Raw genomic sequence first — 19,497 nt, forward strand, 5'->3', positions numbered from 1 at the left:
AGAGACATTCAGTATCACTCACCAAGACATAAGAACCCTAGCATGCTGAGTGGCAGAAACAGTGACATATTCATAATGTCTGTCTATGACTCAAAGACAAACCGACAACGCTAAAAGATGTGTTTCTTGAAACGTATTCTGTCAGCAGTGAGCTGTAGCTATTCAAATGATGTCCAGTTTAGTTCAGCAGATGTATACCTGTGTCTCTTGAGTGACATAACGTCAGAGTAAATGTAGGGCTGAGGTTACCAGCAGTGTCTCTGGAGACTCCAGTGAAAGCAGCATGTGAGGTGCATGTCCCCATACCCCCTCGATGTTGCCCTCTAGTGTCAAACCAACGCCATTGCAATAAAGACTGATTCCATGAACTCCACTCGGTTCACCTCTTGAGCAACAATTAAGATTTTCCTGAGTAGTATGCTTTTTTTTATCAGGATTGACCCTTGGTTCATAGATAAATCACATCAATAGTCGACATACAATAGTTTTTGTTGTATGTAATAGGTAGAAGTTGAACAGATAGTTCTGTGTAATACGTGGTTGAGGCATAGTGTGTAATACGTGGTAGTTGATGTGGTTATTGTATGTAATATTTGGTAGTGGAGGTAGTAATTTTACGTTTAATAATGCTGAGGAATCTAATGCTGGCTTTTGGTTGAGGACCCTGGTTGAGTGACAGCTCAGAGTCCTGCAGTGTTTTACTCAGAGGACTTTAAACCCTCTCCCCCAACACTTTTGGATTACTAATTCAGATTTACTGGAAACTATTGGAATTCATAATGTATAACATTTTTTGTTATTAATTCGGTCTTGGTTTGTATGAAATCCTTTAACTTTCTTATTTGTTTGAAAAGAATGTTGTTACATTATTATTACCTAAAACCAGAATAATAGATACAAATATATTGTTCTGTTCATAATAAATGCATGATTATAACATTGGCTTGAAGGTTTTTTATTAAGTCAATTCATAGACTTGTGTTAAAATAAACCGTTTGTAATTGAGCTTTAAAAATCTTATGAAAATGAATGCATGATAAGTGTTTTTCGTTGAATACATTAAATATACATTCAAGCAATTCATATATATTAATAACAATTCATCCAGTGAATCAAGTATTGACTAATTCATACATTTTATTGAAAAGCAAGTGTTTGTGTGTCAGTAAGATGAGTCTTTAATGTGCAGGAGGTTTTTGTACAGCCTCTTAATGAGTTTGCATCACTGTGGAGGACTTTTGGTGGAGGCACCAAACTCATCGTTGACTGTAAGTATGAGGACAATTTTCTTTGACTGGCATTTTTAACTTTCTTTAAATTGTATTAAGCGGGAAAATCTTAATATTTTAACTTTTCTATAGTTTTAATTTCTTGTTGCTTTTTTCGGAAGATAAGCTGAGGACAAAGTGTAAATATATTGTCGTACAGAGTTCTGTCTTTTAAATTAAACTGAATATGTAGCATATATAATACAATACAATGAATTTTATGAAAGACTTAATTATTGCTGCGGCATTATTATTTAATTTTATTGGAAAATGAGTCACCTTTAAGTTTGAAGAAATTCAAACGTCAATCAATGTTAATTTTGTATCAATGTATTTTGAAGTTCAATCATTTGAAATATGAACATGAAATCATCTTTTTCATTGAAGATATTTTAAACCAAATTGTTTCCTTCCTATTTAATATCACCAACTGCTGGTGAACAGGAAGCTGTCCCTTCCCTCTGTGCTCCTATGAGGGCTGATGTTAACTGAGCCTGTTGTCCACTCCTCTCTCTCTCTCTTCCAGTGGGAGTGGTGCAGCCCACGCTGAGCGTCCTCCCTCCCTCCAGAGTGGAGCTGGAGCAGGGCAGTGCTACACTAGTGTGTGTGGCCAGTGGGGGCTTCCCCTCAGACTGGAAGCTTGGCTGGAAGGTGGGGGTCCTGGGGAAAGATGGCCGCTACAGCTGGAGAAGCACCTTGACCCTCCCTGCAGACCAGTGGAGGAAGGCGGGCTCAGTGAGCTGTGAGGCCAGTAAGAATGGCCAGACGCAGCCTGTCACTCAAACCCTGAATCCTGACCAGTGTTCTGAGTAGAGAGGCTCCAGCATGGAAGAACTGGAGAACACAGATCGCCTCTGACACATCTGCTTCATATCTCTCTGTCCGAGGTGGCACTGCAGCTTTTGATGATTTACATATAACACCTGTATGATTCATTAACATTACGCTTTCTTATTTTTACCCCTTGCTTGGATTTGTCACACATTAGCTGATGTGCACCTGTTTCTCTTGAAGACAGATAGTCAATGGAAACGTGAGCCTGAGGTTTTCAGAAGAGTCTGGAAATTACAGTGAAAGCAGTATCTTTGCATGTCTCCATATAAGCTCAATGGTTCCCTCTTGTGTCAAACCAACGCCATAAAAACAAAGAGTGATTATATTAACTATTTCTTCATGTCCAACATATAATCAATCAGCATTGGCTGTTCATAAGATCAATCATATCGATTTTCATTTTGATATAAATACGATTAAAGATTAACTATATTTGAATGTTACATTCACAGTATTTTTATAGTTTACATTGAGGTTGATGGCCATTCATAAAACAATAATTATGAGACTTGGCGATTTCAATTAAAAAAAATCCAAAACATTGATAGATTGTTCAATCCTGTGGCAAAAATATCAACATATTCTCCTAAATATTGGCGTTGTAAGTGAAACCAACGGCTCAAATGAAATCATTTTGGCTCAAGGACTTATTTCCCGATGCTTTCACCTGTTAAATGAATCAATGGTTGGTAAAATGTCATTGTTGTTTTAACATTGAATTAATTAATGAATCATCTAATTCCCATCACCTGCTCCGTGGAGCTGCGGGAACCCGGAGCGCAGTGATTGGTCGGTCGCAGCGAACCCGACTCCTCCCACTAGTAACCGCCCAGCGTTCACAACAGCCAGCGAACGGGGCCATCCGGGAAACTTATCAAATTCAGGTATGTACCGAATCTAAAGAAATGTATTATTCGAAATAAGTCCAATCAGTGTCCCCAACCTCACGCTGTAGTTAAAGTCACATCTTATTGTTCTGCCTTTCGTTCGCACAACTTTCCTCAGAGGCCCAAACATGTTTTCCCAAGCCAAGGAGCGCTACGAAGCTTTCCTGACGGAGAAGAACCCGCTCACTGATCTGCTGACCACGCTGGAGCAGAAGACGGGCGTTCAGAAACAATACCTCGCCTCAGGTAAAAGATGATACAAAATGCATTCGGCTTAGTGACCTCTTGACACTTTAGGTCGACCAGGTTTCAAACAACTAGGATGATGTATTGTTGGGTTAGGCCTAACTAGAGGTTTGAGTCAAGCTTGCTCAGCATGTTTTCTTTATGGTGCTGCTGGATGGTTGCCTCATATTAGAGACGTGTCGTCTGACTCTGGATGACTGCTTGTGCCACCATGTGGTAGATACACAGGGGTTGTTGACCACAGAAACTGTGCCTACTTGTTCCTGTTTGCAGCATAGCAGCTTTTTCCTTGCCGACCACAGCTTCAACTGTGCATAAAGTTGGTAGGTTAAGTTGCAACTTCATCAAGATCGGCCCCCAGCCGTATTGTAACACGGATACAAATCCAAACACACTCGTCTAATGCTCGTATGCAGTCTAGGGCACTCTTCACTTACTGAGCTCTCATTGAACCAATACTGCAAACTACTAATACTACTGATAAATGTATCTGCCTCTAACATCCGTGCCAACAGCTGGTGCCATTGGTGTGTATTTATAACGAGTCCTGGTCCTGAAATACCCAGTGGGCTGTTGAAGATGTTATTCTTGGGGTAGCTGGTGTTAACTGCCATGGACGTCTTCTAGGGTTTTGTGTCTTGAATGACATTTCTGTCATTATGTCCATGGCCAGGGATTGGGGACGTTCCACTGAAGTGAAGAGGCCATAGTTCAGTTGTCCTCTAACATGCTGACACATTGACATCAGCTCAAAGTTGAGCTACCTGGCAGGCTCTCAGTTGATACGTTTGTATTAATCCTTTACCATATACCATTCCAGTGTCCTTCCACTAATGGGCAACTGAAAAGATTGCTTGCAAAAATATTTTCAATTTTCTAAATAAAAAAAAAAAGAGTGAAACTGCTTCCAGTTCCAATGCGGCCCGGTGGACACTGTTATTTTTATGTAACAGAAAAAGCCACTGATAAATTAGCTCTAATTTGGCTATGGCTAGTTCCCCAAATCGCACTTTAGATTCATATCTAATGTTTGAAGGCGATTCACTCTATCCCGTAATACCGTAACCGTCTAAGCTTAGCATTGTGTTTCTAGGTTAAATATTGACATTGTTGGGCCCCGCAACGTCCAAAATGGTTAGCTTTTGTGATCGTCACAAGCGTGGCGATCACAAAAGCTGTGATCCGCTCTAGCCCAAGCTGTAGCGAGTGAAGTCATCACGCTCTCCCCCAATGGAAGACCAACTGAAAATATATGACTGTTGCACATTTTTCTTCTTTAAGGTTGTTATACTGCCACACCGCTGACATGACAGTTCAACAGGTAGCTCTCATGCGGTAGCTCTCATGCGCATGGAACTTATTGGCTGCTACTGTTAAAATGCGCATTGGATCATCATTTTTTTTCTCCCCTCCGATATCCGATGCAGTGTATAGGGCCATTATCGGCCCGATGGCATTGGTCGGATCGGAACCTCGCCAATGGTGACGTCTCTTAAAAAGTGCTGGGTTTGAGTCCCATATTTTCCGGACTGTGTTGCACCTCTCAGATTCGGACGTCGATAGTATGTCATCGTGTGAAACTGTCGTCTCTGGTGTCTATGCACTTAATTGTCGAAACTTGCAGATGGCTCAAGCAGAACATGTTTTGTAAAGAGTGACTACGGCGCTTTGCATACCCTCTGCACTCGGCAACCTCTCCATCCTTTCCCTGTGAACCGGTTCTGCCGGTTCCTCTGTCACCTGTAGGGACACGCGGTGCACACGGATGTCCTGAGGAAAGCAGGCTATGTTTTTGGTAATTCATAGTTATGTTAATGAGACCTAGTCAAGGCCTATTCAAACAAGCTGGGATGGCTCACATAGAGCAGTGAGGTCGGGGGGTGGCTCACATAGAGCAGTGAGGTCGGGGGTGGCTCACATAGAGCAGGGGGGGGGAGCGAAGGAGATTTGCATGGATTTGCAATTATCTTTGGCACTAGCTGCACACCGCACACCTCTTTAGTGTCTTTCACTGACTACCTGGTTGCCATGTGTGCGCTCAAAGTTCATCCTGTGAGCTTTGACCGGTGATCACGTTTATGAGCAACAGTGGGAACCAATCGGCTCAAGGGAGGCTGAGGTGTGGGTTCGGTAACTTGCCCGGTGACGGTGTTTATCACCTTTTGAAAAGGTGTATCACACCCGTCCGTGAAGATGGAATGGCGTGCGCCGAATCAGAAGAATGTTCCATCCGCTTCCTGTTTTCTTTCAGTAGAACAGAATGGGATGAGTCAATATGACATTATGTTTTTTCTCAACGTAATAAGGCTAAAGCATTTCAGTTATTTATACATTTTTAAACGTTTAGAACAATATTGATATTGAGTTAAGAATGCTTTTATTTCGTGCTTATGATGTATTCGTTTTTTACTGTTAGTAATTAGAGGAATTGCTTGTAAAACCTTTTGCTTCCTCCTTTAAAATCTGTTCCCTTATCCTTACTTGGCTAAGACTCCAAATCTTCTAAAAGGTTGACCACAATCCAGCTGTTGCTTCCCCTCCTCATCTGTTCAGTTCCCAATAAGACTCCAACTGGGTCGGATGAAAACAAGGCTTCGTCTGAGGAGTGAAACGGCTCTGTGTTGCGGCTAGGGTGCTGGACTTCCAGCCAGGAGAAGCTGGGTTTTGCCTCCAATGACCCCAGTGTAGGCCTCCTAACCCAACACCTGAAGGACTGTATTAGTATCCTGATGGACTGGAACCCCGCCCCCCCATGCCCCCCAAACACAGACAGAATATTATAACTTTTACTGCACGATGGATATATATGTCTGTCTGTGTCTACTTATTTCAGTACCTGCACTCTTGGGGAGAGCTTGGAACACTTGACTTGAACTATTATCAGACTGCACTGACGATCGCTCTGTCTGGATGAACGAGTCTACTGCTAAAGGACCAAACATTTAAATACCACATTTTCATTCCAGAAGCTACTGTGCCTGTTTTTCAAATCAATCGTGACATAACAAATACAGGATGTGTGTTCACCTCTGCTTTCGGAGTAGGATTTGAACAGCAGTGTTTGGGTTGGACGGGTAATCGTGCCTGTCTGCCAACGCCCATGCGACCGGGGCCTCAGCTGCCTACCTGCTTCTGTTTATTTTGCCGTGTTTTGATCAATTCATGCGCGGTTTTGTCATCAAGCCTGCCCCACGCGGCATGCCTCGCTCCCGAACTAAAGCAACCATTATGGCCTACTCCGGCCTTTGTTTGAGAACGTGAGAGGAGGTGGTATAACGGTATCTCGGTTTTGAGGCTGTGTTTCAGATAAAGGGTTGTATAAGTGACCTTGTCCTTTTTGTTAACGCGAGTCCTATCCCCTCCCGCCCGTTCTTCCCTTCAGGTTTCATTTGCCTGGTTGCCCTCTATCTCCTCTTCGGCTATGGGGCGTCCCTCCTCTGCAACCTCATCGGCTTTGCCTACCCTGCCTTCTACTCGTATGTATAAACGATTGGATTTGAATATTGGTCTGCAGTTTGTATCTGTGATCCAGAGAAACCTGTAGTTCTCCTCTGTAGGGAAAACACTGGGACAGAACTCTTGGGCCAAAGCAGATGTGGTCCTGGCCTGGTCCTTCGAGGGTCACTTGGTCCCTTTTTGAGGGCCACTTTTTGAGGAGCACCTGGCCTTCACTTGAAAAAAAATGATTTAGATTTCACCTAAATAGACTAATCCTTTTTAATAAACGGTAACATAACGTTTTTTCTCCAAATAAGGAGGTATTTGTTATTCAAACTAAGGTTTAGAAAGGTGTTGGGTCAGCATCAGTACTCAACGTTTTTAATATGTGTTCCTGTCTGACTCTACCCCCCCCCCCCCCCCCCCCCCCAGCATCAAGGCCATCGAGAGCAGCAAAAAGGAGGACGACACCCAGTGGCTGACGTACTGGGTGGTTTATGGGGTCTTCAGCGTCGCAGAGTCCTTCTCCGACATCTTCCTCTCCTGGTTCCCCTTCTACTACGCCGGCAAGGTACTCAGAGCGGGAAACGTAGACTCCCCCCCCCCCCTCCCCCCTTTTCTGTAGGGTGTTTTTGTTTTTGCCTAAATGTCTGCCGGCGACATAAATCCAGCGGACCTTTTGTATTCTATTCTTGTGGACACGGTCCAAACATTTATTTTAGGATTCTTCCACCATTGGCTGCTGTCCGGTCTTTATTTCTATATAACAATGCAGTGTATGTTGTTCAGTGCTTTACGTTACTTGCAATGTGAAACATACAGTTAAACTAACATGCATTTCAGTGTATTTTATTATTATTATATTTTTTTTTTCCTTCCTGCAAATGAGTTGGGAACGGTGACAATATAATGAGACAACCACCTTTTTCTAGGGTTATTCTAGAAGTTGCCACTAGATGTCAGCTAGAATCTTCTAGAACTACAAAGGAAATGGTTCCAAATAATTTAAGAAATGTACTTCTTTTGATTGTTGTGAGATACAAATCATTTCGGCAGTTTTCCTCCATCACCGCCAACAAGTTTTCTTCATCACTTGACACTAGGATACAGAGGTCACTCACCGGCGAATAGCTTGCTTTTTAAAGGACAGTGCTCGGTAGCTGGAAATGTTCACCTAAGTTTCACCCCGCTATTCCCTCCACTTTGCACCGTCAACCTTTTTGAAGTAAAACCCTCAAACATCAATCAAAAGGGCTGGGTCTTCACCGACCCCCGTGAAGTGGGGGGTCGGTGAAGTGCCAGCCTGAACCCGGCATTGGGTCTTCCAGTCTGAAGGGCTCTGTGCTAGCTGGCTAATGGCTGTGGTTCCCCTCAGTGTGTCTTCCTCTGTATTCCTGTCTTAAGAGCTCTGTGCTAGCATGCTCAAGGCTATGGTTCCCCTCAGTGCGTCTTCCTGTTTAAAGAGCTCTGCACTAGCATGCTAATGGCTATGGTTCCCCTCAGTGCGTCTTCCTGTTTAAAAGCTCCGCACTAGCATGCTAATGGCTATGGTTCCCCTCAGTGAGTCTTCCTGTTTAAAAGCTCCGCACTAGCATGCTAATGGCTATGGTTCCCCTCAGTGCGTCTTCCTGTTTAAAGAGCTCTGCACTAGCATGCTAACGGCTGTGGTTCTCCCCAGTGCGTCTTCCTGTTTAAAGAGCTCTGCACTAGCATGCTAACGGCTGTGGTTCTCCTCAGTGCGTCTTCCTGTTTAAAGAGCTCTGCACTAGCATGCTAACGGCTGTGGTTCTCCCCAGTGCGTCTTCCTGTTTAATAGCTCTGCACTAGCATGCTAACGGCTGTGGTTCTCCTCAGTGCGTCTTCCTGTTTAAAGAGCTCTGCACTAGCATGCTAACGGCTGTGGTTCTCCCCAGTGCGTCTTCCTGCTGTGGTGCATGGCGCCTGTGTCATGGAACGGCTCCACCGTTCTGTACCAGCGAGCGATCCGGCCCTTTTTCCTGAAGCACCAGGCCGCCATGGACGGCATGGTCAGCGACCTGACCGGCAAGGCCAGGAGCATCGCCAACACGGTCACCAAAGAGGGTAGGACGCACGCGCACACACACGCGTACATGTTCACGCGCAGGAGACCAATAGAGTAGGTCACGGACAGGAGCAAACCCCCGGGGAGACCAGGAGGCTAAGATATGCACGCAACCAGGAGACAAAGAGGGTAGGACACGCACACAGGAGACTAAGAGGGTAGGACTCGCATGCAGGAGACCAAAAGGGTAGGATATGCACACACACGGGACACTCAGAGGGTAGGACGCGCACGCAGGAGACTAAGAGGGTAGGACGCGCACACAGGAGACTAAGAGGGTAGGACGCGCACACACAGGAGACGAAGAGGGTAGGACACGCCTACACACAGCAGCAGGAGTGGTAGAGCAAGTTGGACCTAGTCTCCACAAGAAGTGTCAATTAGTGGCCAATTATTGACTTGATGTGCGTGAATATGTAATGGCGTGTGCCGAATCAGAAGAATGTTCCATCCGCTTCCAATAATGGCAACCAACCAACTATTATTTTCTGTGGGTTTCTCCTCTTCCCCAGCTGCCAACGTGGCCCTCGGCCATGAGAAGGGCCAGTGAGGTATGTCTCACGTCAAGAAGGACGAGGACCTGGTCACACGACGCGTCACGCCTCCAGACTTCTTAACATGATGGCGTGCGTTGTCCCGGCCGACCACATGCCTGTGGTCACTGCGACGGTCCCCTGCCCCGATCTGTGTCAATCCTCGTGTTAATTTATGTTCCCTGTGGGTTTTATTTTAATAACGTTGTGTCATTTCCTCACGAGCGAGAATGTTTTCGATTAATTCATCAATTTGATCTGCAGCACAGTAACGATTGCTTGTGGAGGAGTAATAATTATTTCAAGATGCTTGGCAAGCTAATTCGGGACTGCTAGTTGGGGAATGTTGCTCTCTTGGTGTGTCAAGGCCCTATTTATGTGACTGTCGGAGCTGCATTCCAATCCTGCTTGCCCTTAATAACCAGGCTTGATTTGTCTTACTGGAAGGCGCTGAAATGTTGGTCGGTTTGCTTTTGTTTTTGTTATGTGAAGGAATACAACTGGAATGTGAAGTAATAATAAAATGTGAAGGAATAATAAAACGGTCTCTTAAGTTAATGGTCTACCTGCACATACCATCCTCGAAGCACTGCTAAAGGTTAAATGTGTAGATTTTATTTTTTATAACTTTCGACTTGTCTGCTGTGCTAGGCCCTTTCAGAGGCTCCACCCGCCCGTGAGGTGATGCGTTTGGTTCCGTGATCACGCGTGAGAGGCTCCGAATGGTCCGCGTTTTGCATGTCCGTGGGCTGACTGGATTACGCGTGGGGGGAAATGGTCGACACACTAGGACCCGGTAGAGGGTTTACGTTTCCTCGGTTGAGCAGAGGGGATCGATAATTCAACCGAATTGCATTCAGACTGGAGCTTTAAGAGCGACGCTGCGCGTGAGGGTCTCCACGTGGGCCCTCCTACACAGGGCTGTTCCGGTGACGTCATGGACGTGTGATGGGGGCGATCAAAGGAGTGATTGTATACACACCGTGGAGATTGTAATTCGCATACAATAAAAATAATTAAAAAATTGCGTTCACTTGGCAACATAAAAATCACTGAACAGTAGGCGCCGATTTTATGGCGTAATGAAACCAAATGAAAGGCAGATGCATCTGTACTGTATGTAGACAAACAAGCGATGCCCGGTGTATCAGTCCTACATTTAGGCGGAGGTTTAGTGCTGTTTTTCTCCAGCCATCATTGTTCCTCCGAAAGACGCCGATCTTCTCCAGCGCGTCTCGTCCTGTTTTAGCTGCAGCCCATTGCAGCACCGGGGACTTCCGACAGGGGACGACAACGCGGACCAAGTCGGTGGATGAGTCATCCGGTGAGTCGGTCACGTACAGACAAAAACCGGAGCTGAATCACAGCTATAGTAGGAGCAGGACCGTGGGACCACGGCCTCTGCTCTCACTGCGTCGCTCCACGGCCACCAGCAGGCCGTCTGAACGAGACGACCTGGATGGACGTGTCGTGTCACGTAGGACTCTTCTCGTTCTCCAGGCTGCGCGTCAGAGACCCGTCCACACGTTAGGCCTGTTCGAGGGGTCTCTAGGCGTTGTCCATGGTACTGCTGCAGTGATCAGCCGACACACACAATACGTTCGCTGTCCGCGGTGCTGATTGGATCGCTGTTGATGGAAAACAAGCACGGTGCCAAAGCATCACTTGATCTCCGCGTTATTTCCCAGAATAAATAGCGACGCTCCTGGTTCGGGTGTTTTTATGTTTACGGTATTATATGTAATAATTTCTAACGTTTATGTTAAGGATTCTATTTATGTTGGAGACATCTACGGAGTGTCCAACCATAAGGACAGACAACATATTAGACGTGCGTTTCAATAATTCATATTTTTGACCCATAGCGATAGAAATCCAACCTGAGGTGGTCCTCCATCCCTACATTATTTATGTTCAATATGTGAACGTTTTTGTACATCTATTTGAGACCTTAAAGTTACCAGTCTTTAAGATAAAGGACGAACTGTCAATCAAATCGACCTCCGCCGTCCGGCCACGAGACCGCTACTATAAAGAAAGGAAATCAAGTGTGGGTAGAATCGGACAAAGCACCTCCCACGTCCTATCTCTGGTATCAAGGGGGGAGAGAGGGAGAGGGTGAGAGAGAGAGAGAGAGAGAGAGAGAGAGAGAGAGAGAGAGAGAGAGAGAGAGAGAGAGAGAGAGAGAGAGAGAGAGAGAGAGAGAGAGAGAGAGAGGGAGGGAGGGAAAGAGGCAGAGAGAGAGAGGGGGGGGAGGCAGAGAGAGAGATAGAGCCAGGGAGAGAGAGAGCGAGGAGAGATCGCTGTGCTGTTGGATATTGGGCGACATGAGCTCTACATGAATCGTGTAAAATGCTTTAAGACGCTTTCGGCGTTTCTCTTTTATCCGTCTCGACCGAAGACGAGCCCAGAGCGGAACTATACTTCACATTCAGGTATGGAAATGGTCGATGAATCGACGGATATATCGCTTGAAGTTGGTGTTCTGTAGCGTGACGGTCCGTCGTCTCTCGGGTCCGACCAGCGGTCCGTGATTTACCTCCGTTTCATGTTGGCATTTCGCCAGAATATTGTTGATTTAATAACCTTGACGATCAAATGGAATCTACATGCATGTAAGCTACATATTGCATCGACATAATGGCAGTCTGAGAGAGAGAGAGAGAGAGAGAGAGAGAGAGAGAGAGAGAGAGAGAGAGAGAGAGAGAGAGAGAGAGAGAGAGAGAGAGAGAGAGATGAGGATGTTGGGATTATGATTTCGCTTTGAAGAGTAAGGGGAGGAGGGGGGCGCTGCGACTGTGAAATGATGTCCCCACAGTGAGGAGGCGATCCTTCGGTATTTATGAATGAAGCGGGCAGAGCGGCTGGTTTGGAATGGCGGAGTCGACAACAAGAAGTCGCCCGCCCGTCAGGACCGTCGCTAAGGCCTTGTTGCACGTCAACATGTGACTACATTCACCCACAATGACGCTGGCGTGTGACGCAGAGCCCATGACGATTTCTGTGACAAATCTCTTGTTGGATCCGCCAACATGTCCCGCATCTGGATGTGACATGTTCGCACATCCTCCTAATCTTCCTCCTCCTCCTCTTCCCTGGCGTGTTGTTTACCGTCTCGCCTAATTTCGAGACAAGTTAAATACCATCAATGCTCTTTCTGTGTGTGTGTGTGTGTGTGTGTGTGTGTGTGTGTGTGTGTGTGTGTGTGTGTGTGTGTGTGTGTGTGTGTGTGTGTGTGTGTGTGTGTGTGTGTGTGTGTGTGTGTGTGTGTGCCAGACAGCTTGCTCTAAACAGGACAGAGGCAGATAGCCCCATCTCTTTCAGGCCATCTCCCTGTCCGGCTGCCTCTTTATCATTCTGGACTTCTGTCAATCTGTCAGGCCTTCTGTCAGTCTGTCTGGCCTTCTGTCAGTCTGTCTGCCTTGGACGGCCAGTGGTTTGACGTTAGGAACCCCCAGTCCCACGTTAGGAGTCTGAAGCGCTGCATGTTGTGAGAGGTGCAGCTGTCGAACCCCAGCAGACCTCAGGGAACTTGTGGCTGATGATGAGGTTAAGGCCGCAGGCGTTAGAGAGGACGACCAGGCAGCCACCGCCGCTGACTGGGCCACCACGGGGAACTTAGCCCTTAAGAGGAGGACTCTCGCATCTGGGGGACGGACGCAGGGTTCAGGTCAGGCCTGGGTCGCTGCTAGGCTAAGGACGCAGGACATAGTGTACTTTAAAGGACAGGTGACACACACAAACACACACACCCACACACACGTGTGGGCATCTCTATTATGGTTCAGGGCACCTGTTCCTCTTTGCTTTAGGGAATTGCTAAAGATGATCATTAGTATTAATCGCAGTAATAGTGGTTGTGGTGGTAGTAGTAGTAGTAGTTATAGCAGTAGTAGTGGTTGTGGTGGTAGTAGTAGTTATAGCAGTAGTAGTGGTTGTGGTGGTGTTAGTAGTAATAGCAGTAGTTGTGGTTATGGTGGTAGTAGTAGAAGCAGTAATAGCAGTAGTAGTGATGGTTGCAGTCGGCAGTAGCTCCTGAGGTGGTGCGGGTTGGCTGGAAACCCGAAGGTTGCTGGTTCGATCCCCGGCTCCTCCTAGCTTTAGTGTTGAGGGGTCTCTGAGCAAGACGCCCCACCCTAACTGCTCCGGGCAGAGAGGTGCGGCGTCCCCTGTCTGTGTAAGCTAAGGAAAGGAATCATGATGGTAACCCCCCCGTGACTCCTGAGGAGCCTCGACTTCCTTTCCTTTCCTTAGTAGTGATAGAAGTAGTCGTAGCAGTGATGCAGCAATCATCCCCTGACAAATCGGAGTTAAGTTTTTTCTACAATTGCAGTGCAACAACTATATCTTGTAAGGTCTTCAGGGTATTTCGATTTCGGCCAGAGGAAGACCCAAAGAGAGGGGGAATAAAAAAATATTCAAGTAACATGTTTTAATATTATGCCATTACTATCAAGAATAGTTTTGTACAGATTGATTGCTGCAATGTTTGAGTTGATGACGTCATGGGAACATTCCTATCGCATGAATCTTGGTTTTCCTGGGTGACATTGAGGTACCAGCGTACCATTCCAACGCCTTTGATGAACCATCTATTCCCTGGACGTTATGTTTTACCTGAGGGGTGACAGAGATGTTCAAGTGCTTCCACACATCATGTGGTCCGGGATGGACGACCAGGTTCTGAGACCTGTTGCCTCTGTTAAGCCCCCAGACCCCGGAGGGCCCCCTCAGATGGGCTTCCAAGACAGATCTACTCCAGCGCAGCGTTCTTAATTAACGAATTCACTCAATCGCTCAGTCTTCCATCTCAGTCCTATTTATTTATACATTAGATCATTTGGCATTAAGCCGGTTCGTTTTTTGGTTGGTAAGTCGGTTCTATCCGATACACAGTAGGTCTCAGGCTTTCATTGTGGTCATGGAGTTGCTGACTGCACACTCAAACATAACGCTATCAACCACTTCGACCTTCAGCCCGATAACGGGTCAACTATTGTTTAATGAAAGCCTTGTTTTCTGACCCACGCCGTATCAAACAACACTGGAGACATTTCCTTCACTCTCAGTCACTTATTGGGAGTTTAACCAGGAACCTTGAGTTCCAAGTTATGCAAAACGATAAATATATATATATATATATTGGGCTCAATTCGAACCTTAGGCCACTGTAATATACTGACATCCCAGCTGAATATATAAAAATAGAATACTAGCACTAAGGCATCATGTTATCCAACAAAACAAACAAAAAAATAGCTTTTCTAGCATTTCTATGTTAGCATGTCTAGCATTGTATGTCAGTATTTCTAGCATTGTTATGTTAGCATGTCTAGCATTGTTATGTTGGCATGTTTAGCATTGTTATGTTAGCATCGGTAGTGCTGTACTGTTAGCAAGTAGCTCAGAGGCCCAGGCTGCGGCTGAGTCCCTGTTGTGGGTGCCCAGGAGGGGGTGGTTGAGTGAGAGGAGAGCATCAAAGGGCATTCGGGTCTGCATGTAGTGTCTTAGGGAGACTTGGGGTAACTTAAATCCTGGGAATTGGGTCAATGGAGAGCAGACCCCCGGCACAGTGAAGGTTAAGCTCCATGATTAGCCGCTAAGCCAGGACTATCGTAGTAGAGCTGCAATCTTTCACAAGCGGGCAAACACACATGCACACACGCACACACACTCATTACACTGTAAGTTGTGATATGGATTGTTTACTTCTCAGCAGATAGGAGTGTTTTGTAGGATCCCCTTGAGCAACATAAAGAGCTACTTTATGCTAACCTATATTGTGGTGTCGCAGCCTATACACAATACTGTATAAAGAATATAATAATATATAATATAATACTGTATGCCTGTTTGTGTTCACACAGAGCTAATGGGATCCTTGAGGAGCTAATGGGATCCATCCTCCATGTGTTCATGGGCCCACACACTCATACAGACACACATAAACAAACACACACATACATACCCACATACCCACACACACACACACACACACACATACACACACAAAAATACATACACACAAACACAAACACACACACACACACACACACACACACACACACACACACACATACAGAGACACACTCATACACAATTGCACACACACACACACTCACACCGATATACATACAAACATTTACATACATATACCGACACACACACACACACACACACACACACACACACACACACACACACACACACACACACACACACACACACACACACACACACACACACACATACACACACACACACAGACACACTCATACACAAATACACACACACATACAAACACACACACAAACAAACAACAAACAAACACAGAATACAGGTACGATGGGCGGTTCCAAAATCGAAATTGCAAGAAATATTGCATCATTGTTGTGTTGTATTGAAGTATTTCTTATTTCCTTCTTTACGTGCAAAACTTGGATAGGGTTTTGCGTCGAAATATATTTCAATTGCTTGCTTACGTAGCAGCTTTTAATCTCTCAAATGATCTGATAAATGTCACACGTTGGATATCTGAAACACGAAGATGACCTGTCCTGACAAAAAACACACACACACACACACGTGTGGGCTCGGGGGGGGGGGGGGGGGGGGGGGTCTGTTGGTGGCCTTGTTTATAGTGTACCACGCTTTCATTAAGGAGCGGCAGTTCTCTCCGAGAATAGAATAGGAGACGAATTGAGGGATGGTTCCATATATTGAAGGACATATATTGAAGAAGTGGTTGTGCGTGCGTGCGTGCGTGCGTGCGTGCGTGCGTGCGTGCGTGCGTGCGTGCGTGCGTGCGTGCGTGCGTGCGTGCGTGCGTGCGTGCGTGCGTGCGTGCGTGCGTGCGTGCGTGCGTGCGTGCGTGTGTGCGTGTTTGATGAGCTATACTTGAACCGTCTAGGTTTAGATGGTGGCTTGAAGGTAGCTAAATTTTGATTATGTGTTGAAGTTGGAAAAACTGGACAAGAGAGAGAGAGAGAGAGAGAGAGAGAGAGAGAGAGAGAGAGAGAGAGAGAGAGAGAGAGAGAGTGTGAAAGAAGGGTGGAGAAGGGAGAAAGCTCCAGGAATCAAGACACAGACAAACAAAGCAACAGGGGTAGTAGTGAGGAGTGTCTGGTCCCAGTCTAAGCTCCGCCCCCTGAGGCCCATCTGAATCGGGGAAGACCCGCCTCTTGGTGGGAGCCAGACTGATTGATGGCAGTATTGATGGAGATGGGCCAGCGTGGGGAACCTGTGCCGGTCAGCCCAGGCTGCAGCACCTCAAACCCCTGCAGGATGTATGGGCGTATGTGTGCTTGCTGCTCTGTCTGTGTATGCATGCACATTGTACAGGGACCAGACAAATGACATCTGTGTGCTTTACCTGTGTATGCCTGTATGTGCGTGAGCCTATGCACATTTGTTTATGTGTTTGTGTGTGTGTGTGTGTGTGTGTGTGTGTGTGTGTGTGTGTGTGTGTGTGTGTGTGTGTGTGTGTGTGTGTGTGTGTGTGTGGGCGTGTGTGTGTGTGGGTGTATATGTGTGTGGGTGTGTGTGTTGTGTTTGTGGGTGTCTTTGTATCTTTGTCTGGGTGTGGGTGTGTGTGTGCATGTGTATGTGTGCGTGTGTAGGTGTGCAGGTGTGTGCATGTGTGTGCATGTGTGTGTGTGTGTGTGTGCGCGTGAGTCACGGTGCCTACTATATACCCATGTGACTCGGAGCGTGTTTCGAGCGGAGGTGACGGGGGATCCGGTGTGATACCAGGCGTCTGCGGCCAATCAGCGGCGCCGCCGAGGGTGTGGGTGACGTACGGGCCAGGCACGCTGTCACCGCGGCACGCATGTCTTGTTTCCAGGGGTGCCTTCCGTTACCATGGAGACACACATTGATTTTTTTTTTTGTCTCTCTCTTTTTCTTCCTTCTCTTTTCTCTACTTTGCCGGTGTGTTTGGTGCACGGCGTGATTCAGGCGAGGGCGAGTGTCGATACAGAAAGGAGATTCAGTCCCCGTAATGGAACAGCTTGAACATTCACCGGAGAGAAAGATCTAGAGGTTTCCCCGTGTCCACAGAATGCTCTCAGTTAGCGGCTGCTGCTAACACACCGTCTTTATCAACAGCTGCTAATGTGATGGCGTGAAAGCCGATGATAGAGTACACACCTTATTTCTTTGCATGTTTAAAGAGAAATGCGCCGTCATCTGTGAACACACTCGTCACGTTAGTATCCATCATGAGTGCTCCTGTTCGGGACAGGATTCTGTCCAGAGGGGCTTACAGGGAATGATGTCGGGGGTCCCCCGTGGTGCTCTAGTTAGCCCAGGGACCCCGGCATCAAACCCAGAACCCTCAAACTAGGGCCCCAGCCCGCGGGCTGTCCTGTTAGGGCCCCAGCCTCCGGGGCCTCCTGTTAGGGCCCACACATGACTAATGCAAGCAGAGCGTTATGCACGGGTGTGCACGTACACACACACATACACGCACACACACACACACACACACACACACACAGAGCAGGATCCAAGGCTGTGGACTATTCCGGGACACAGATCAGATCCATATGCATGAGTTGCAGCAGCAGATATAATGTAATGCAGCGCTAACGCGTTGAAGAGGCTCTTGTGGGGCCCCAAAGCCATCCTCCGCAGATTAAGCACAGCTTCTGAAGGGGCCCACCCGCTCCGCAGTCACTCAGAGGAGGAGGGCGCCGGGAAAATCAAAGGCTTGTTGGTTTACGACCAACGGACCCTCGAGCAAGGCACTTCTGACCCGCTCACCTGTGGATTGGAGATGTGTGTGTGTGTGTGTGTGTGTGTGTGTGTGTGTGTGTGTGTGTGTGTGTGTGTGTCTGTGTGTGTCTGTGTGTGTGTGTGTGTGTGTGTGTGTGTGTGTGTGTGTGTGTGTGGATCGTGAACATTGTGCGGGTGATGTGAATTGTTTTAACTCAGAGGTGCAGCGGTATAAATCGACGAGGCAGAGGCGTTCCCAGACGGTGGTTGATCAATGAAATCCACTCTTTTCCCACAGATTGCCGCGGTGCTTAGGGAGCGTTCAGGAGAATGCCGTTGTAATCTACGCCCCAGATGGATTTAAAGAGCCTGCTGTGATCTCCTTCTCTCTGCTTCCTCCTCCTCTCTTGAAAAAAATGCGATGACGCCAGTTCAGTGATCTACATAAGCATTCATCGCCGTAGTGGCGTCGATGGATCCCTGTGTATTATGGGATGGTTGAGGCTTAGCCAACATGGCTGGGCTGGAGGGATAATGGGGAATGTGTGGCTAGGCTCTCGTTATTGATCCAGAAGAAGAATTAGACTGAAACAGCTCGGTCAGGATAGAAATGCCTGATGCCTTTCATTCACATGCTACTCCCTCTCCCAGTCATGGCACTTAAATAGATAGCTGCACCCTAGATAGATGGATAGAGATAAAGTGATTGTTAGATGGATATAGATAGATACATAGATATACATTGCACATAGATATATACATGAATACACACATACATGAATACATACACGCATACATACATACATGCATACATACATACATGCATACATACATACATACATGCATACATACATACATACATACATACATACAAACATGCTTAAATAGTTACATACATACATACATAGATAGATACATAGATGGATAGAAAGATAGATAGAGTGATAGATGGATGGATAGATGGATGGATGGATGGATGGATGGATGGATGGATGGATGGATGGATAGATAGATAGATAGATAGATAGATAGATAGATAGATGATAGATATATATATAGATAGATATATAGATGTAATAATAGAAGATAGATAGATAGATAGATAGATAGAATAGGATAGCAGATAGATAAGAATCAATAGATCTATATAAATAGATAGATAGCTGATAGATAGATAGATAGATAGATAATAGAATAGTGAATCGATCGATCGATCTGGGTGAAGGGGGGATTTCACTTCATTTTGTTAAAGAATTAGTTTCCACCAATCATGATGAAAAAAATTCTTTGCTAGTATATCTTTACAACGAAGCAGGAAACGTGACGTGACTCCACCCCTTCCTGTTTCTGGTAGCCCGGCCATGGATTAATGCCGTCTCCCCCCAGAAGTTCTGCTAATAACACATCTCTCTCTCCTCCTCCTCGCGTCTCATCTCTTCTCCCTCTCTCCTTCTCTCTCCCTCTCTCCCCCCAGTCCCCCCTCTCTCTCTCTC

The 19,497-nt window shown here is 46.3% G+C and overlaps 1 protein-coding gene across 1 annotated transcript; it reads left to right on the forward strand.

The window, feature by feature from the left end:
* Nucleotides 1-2,868: 2,868 nt before the first annotated feature.
* On the forward strand, nucleotides 2,869-9,849 carry zgc:101744 (Receptor expression-enhancing protein 6-like). Its single transcript, XM_056591203.1, has 6 exons — nucleotides 2,869-2,986; nucleotides 3,108-3,235; nucleotides 6,618-6,711; nucleotides 7,106-7,244; nucleotides 8,587-8,755; nucleotides 9,269-9,849. Exons 2-6 carry the CDS (start codon nucleotides 3,118-3,120, stop codon nucleotides 9,304-9,306), a joined length of 558 nt encoding a protein of 185 aa, XP_056447178.1. The 5' UTR covers nucleotides 2,869-2,986; nucleotides 3,108-3,117; the 3' UTR covers nucleotides 9,307-9,849.
* The last annotated feature ends 9,648 nt before the right edge of the window (nucleotides 9,850-19,497 follow it).

The sequence above is a fragment of the Gadus chalcogrammus genome, chromosome 5 (genome assembly GCF_026213295.1).
Source record: "Gadus chalcogrammus isolate NIFS_2021 chromosome 5, NIFS_Gcha_1.0, whole genome shotgun sequence".
Classification (NCBI taxonomy): domain Eukaryota; kingdom Metazoa; phylum Chordata; class Actinopteri; order Gadiformes; family Gadidae; genus Gadus; species Gadus chalcogrammus.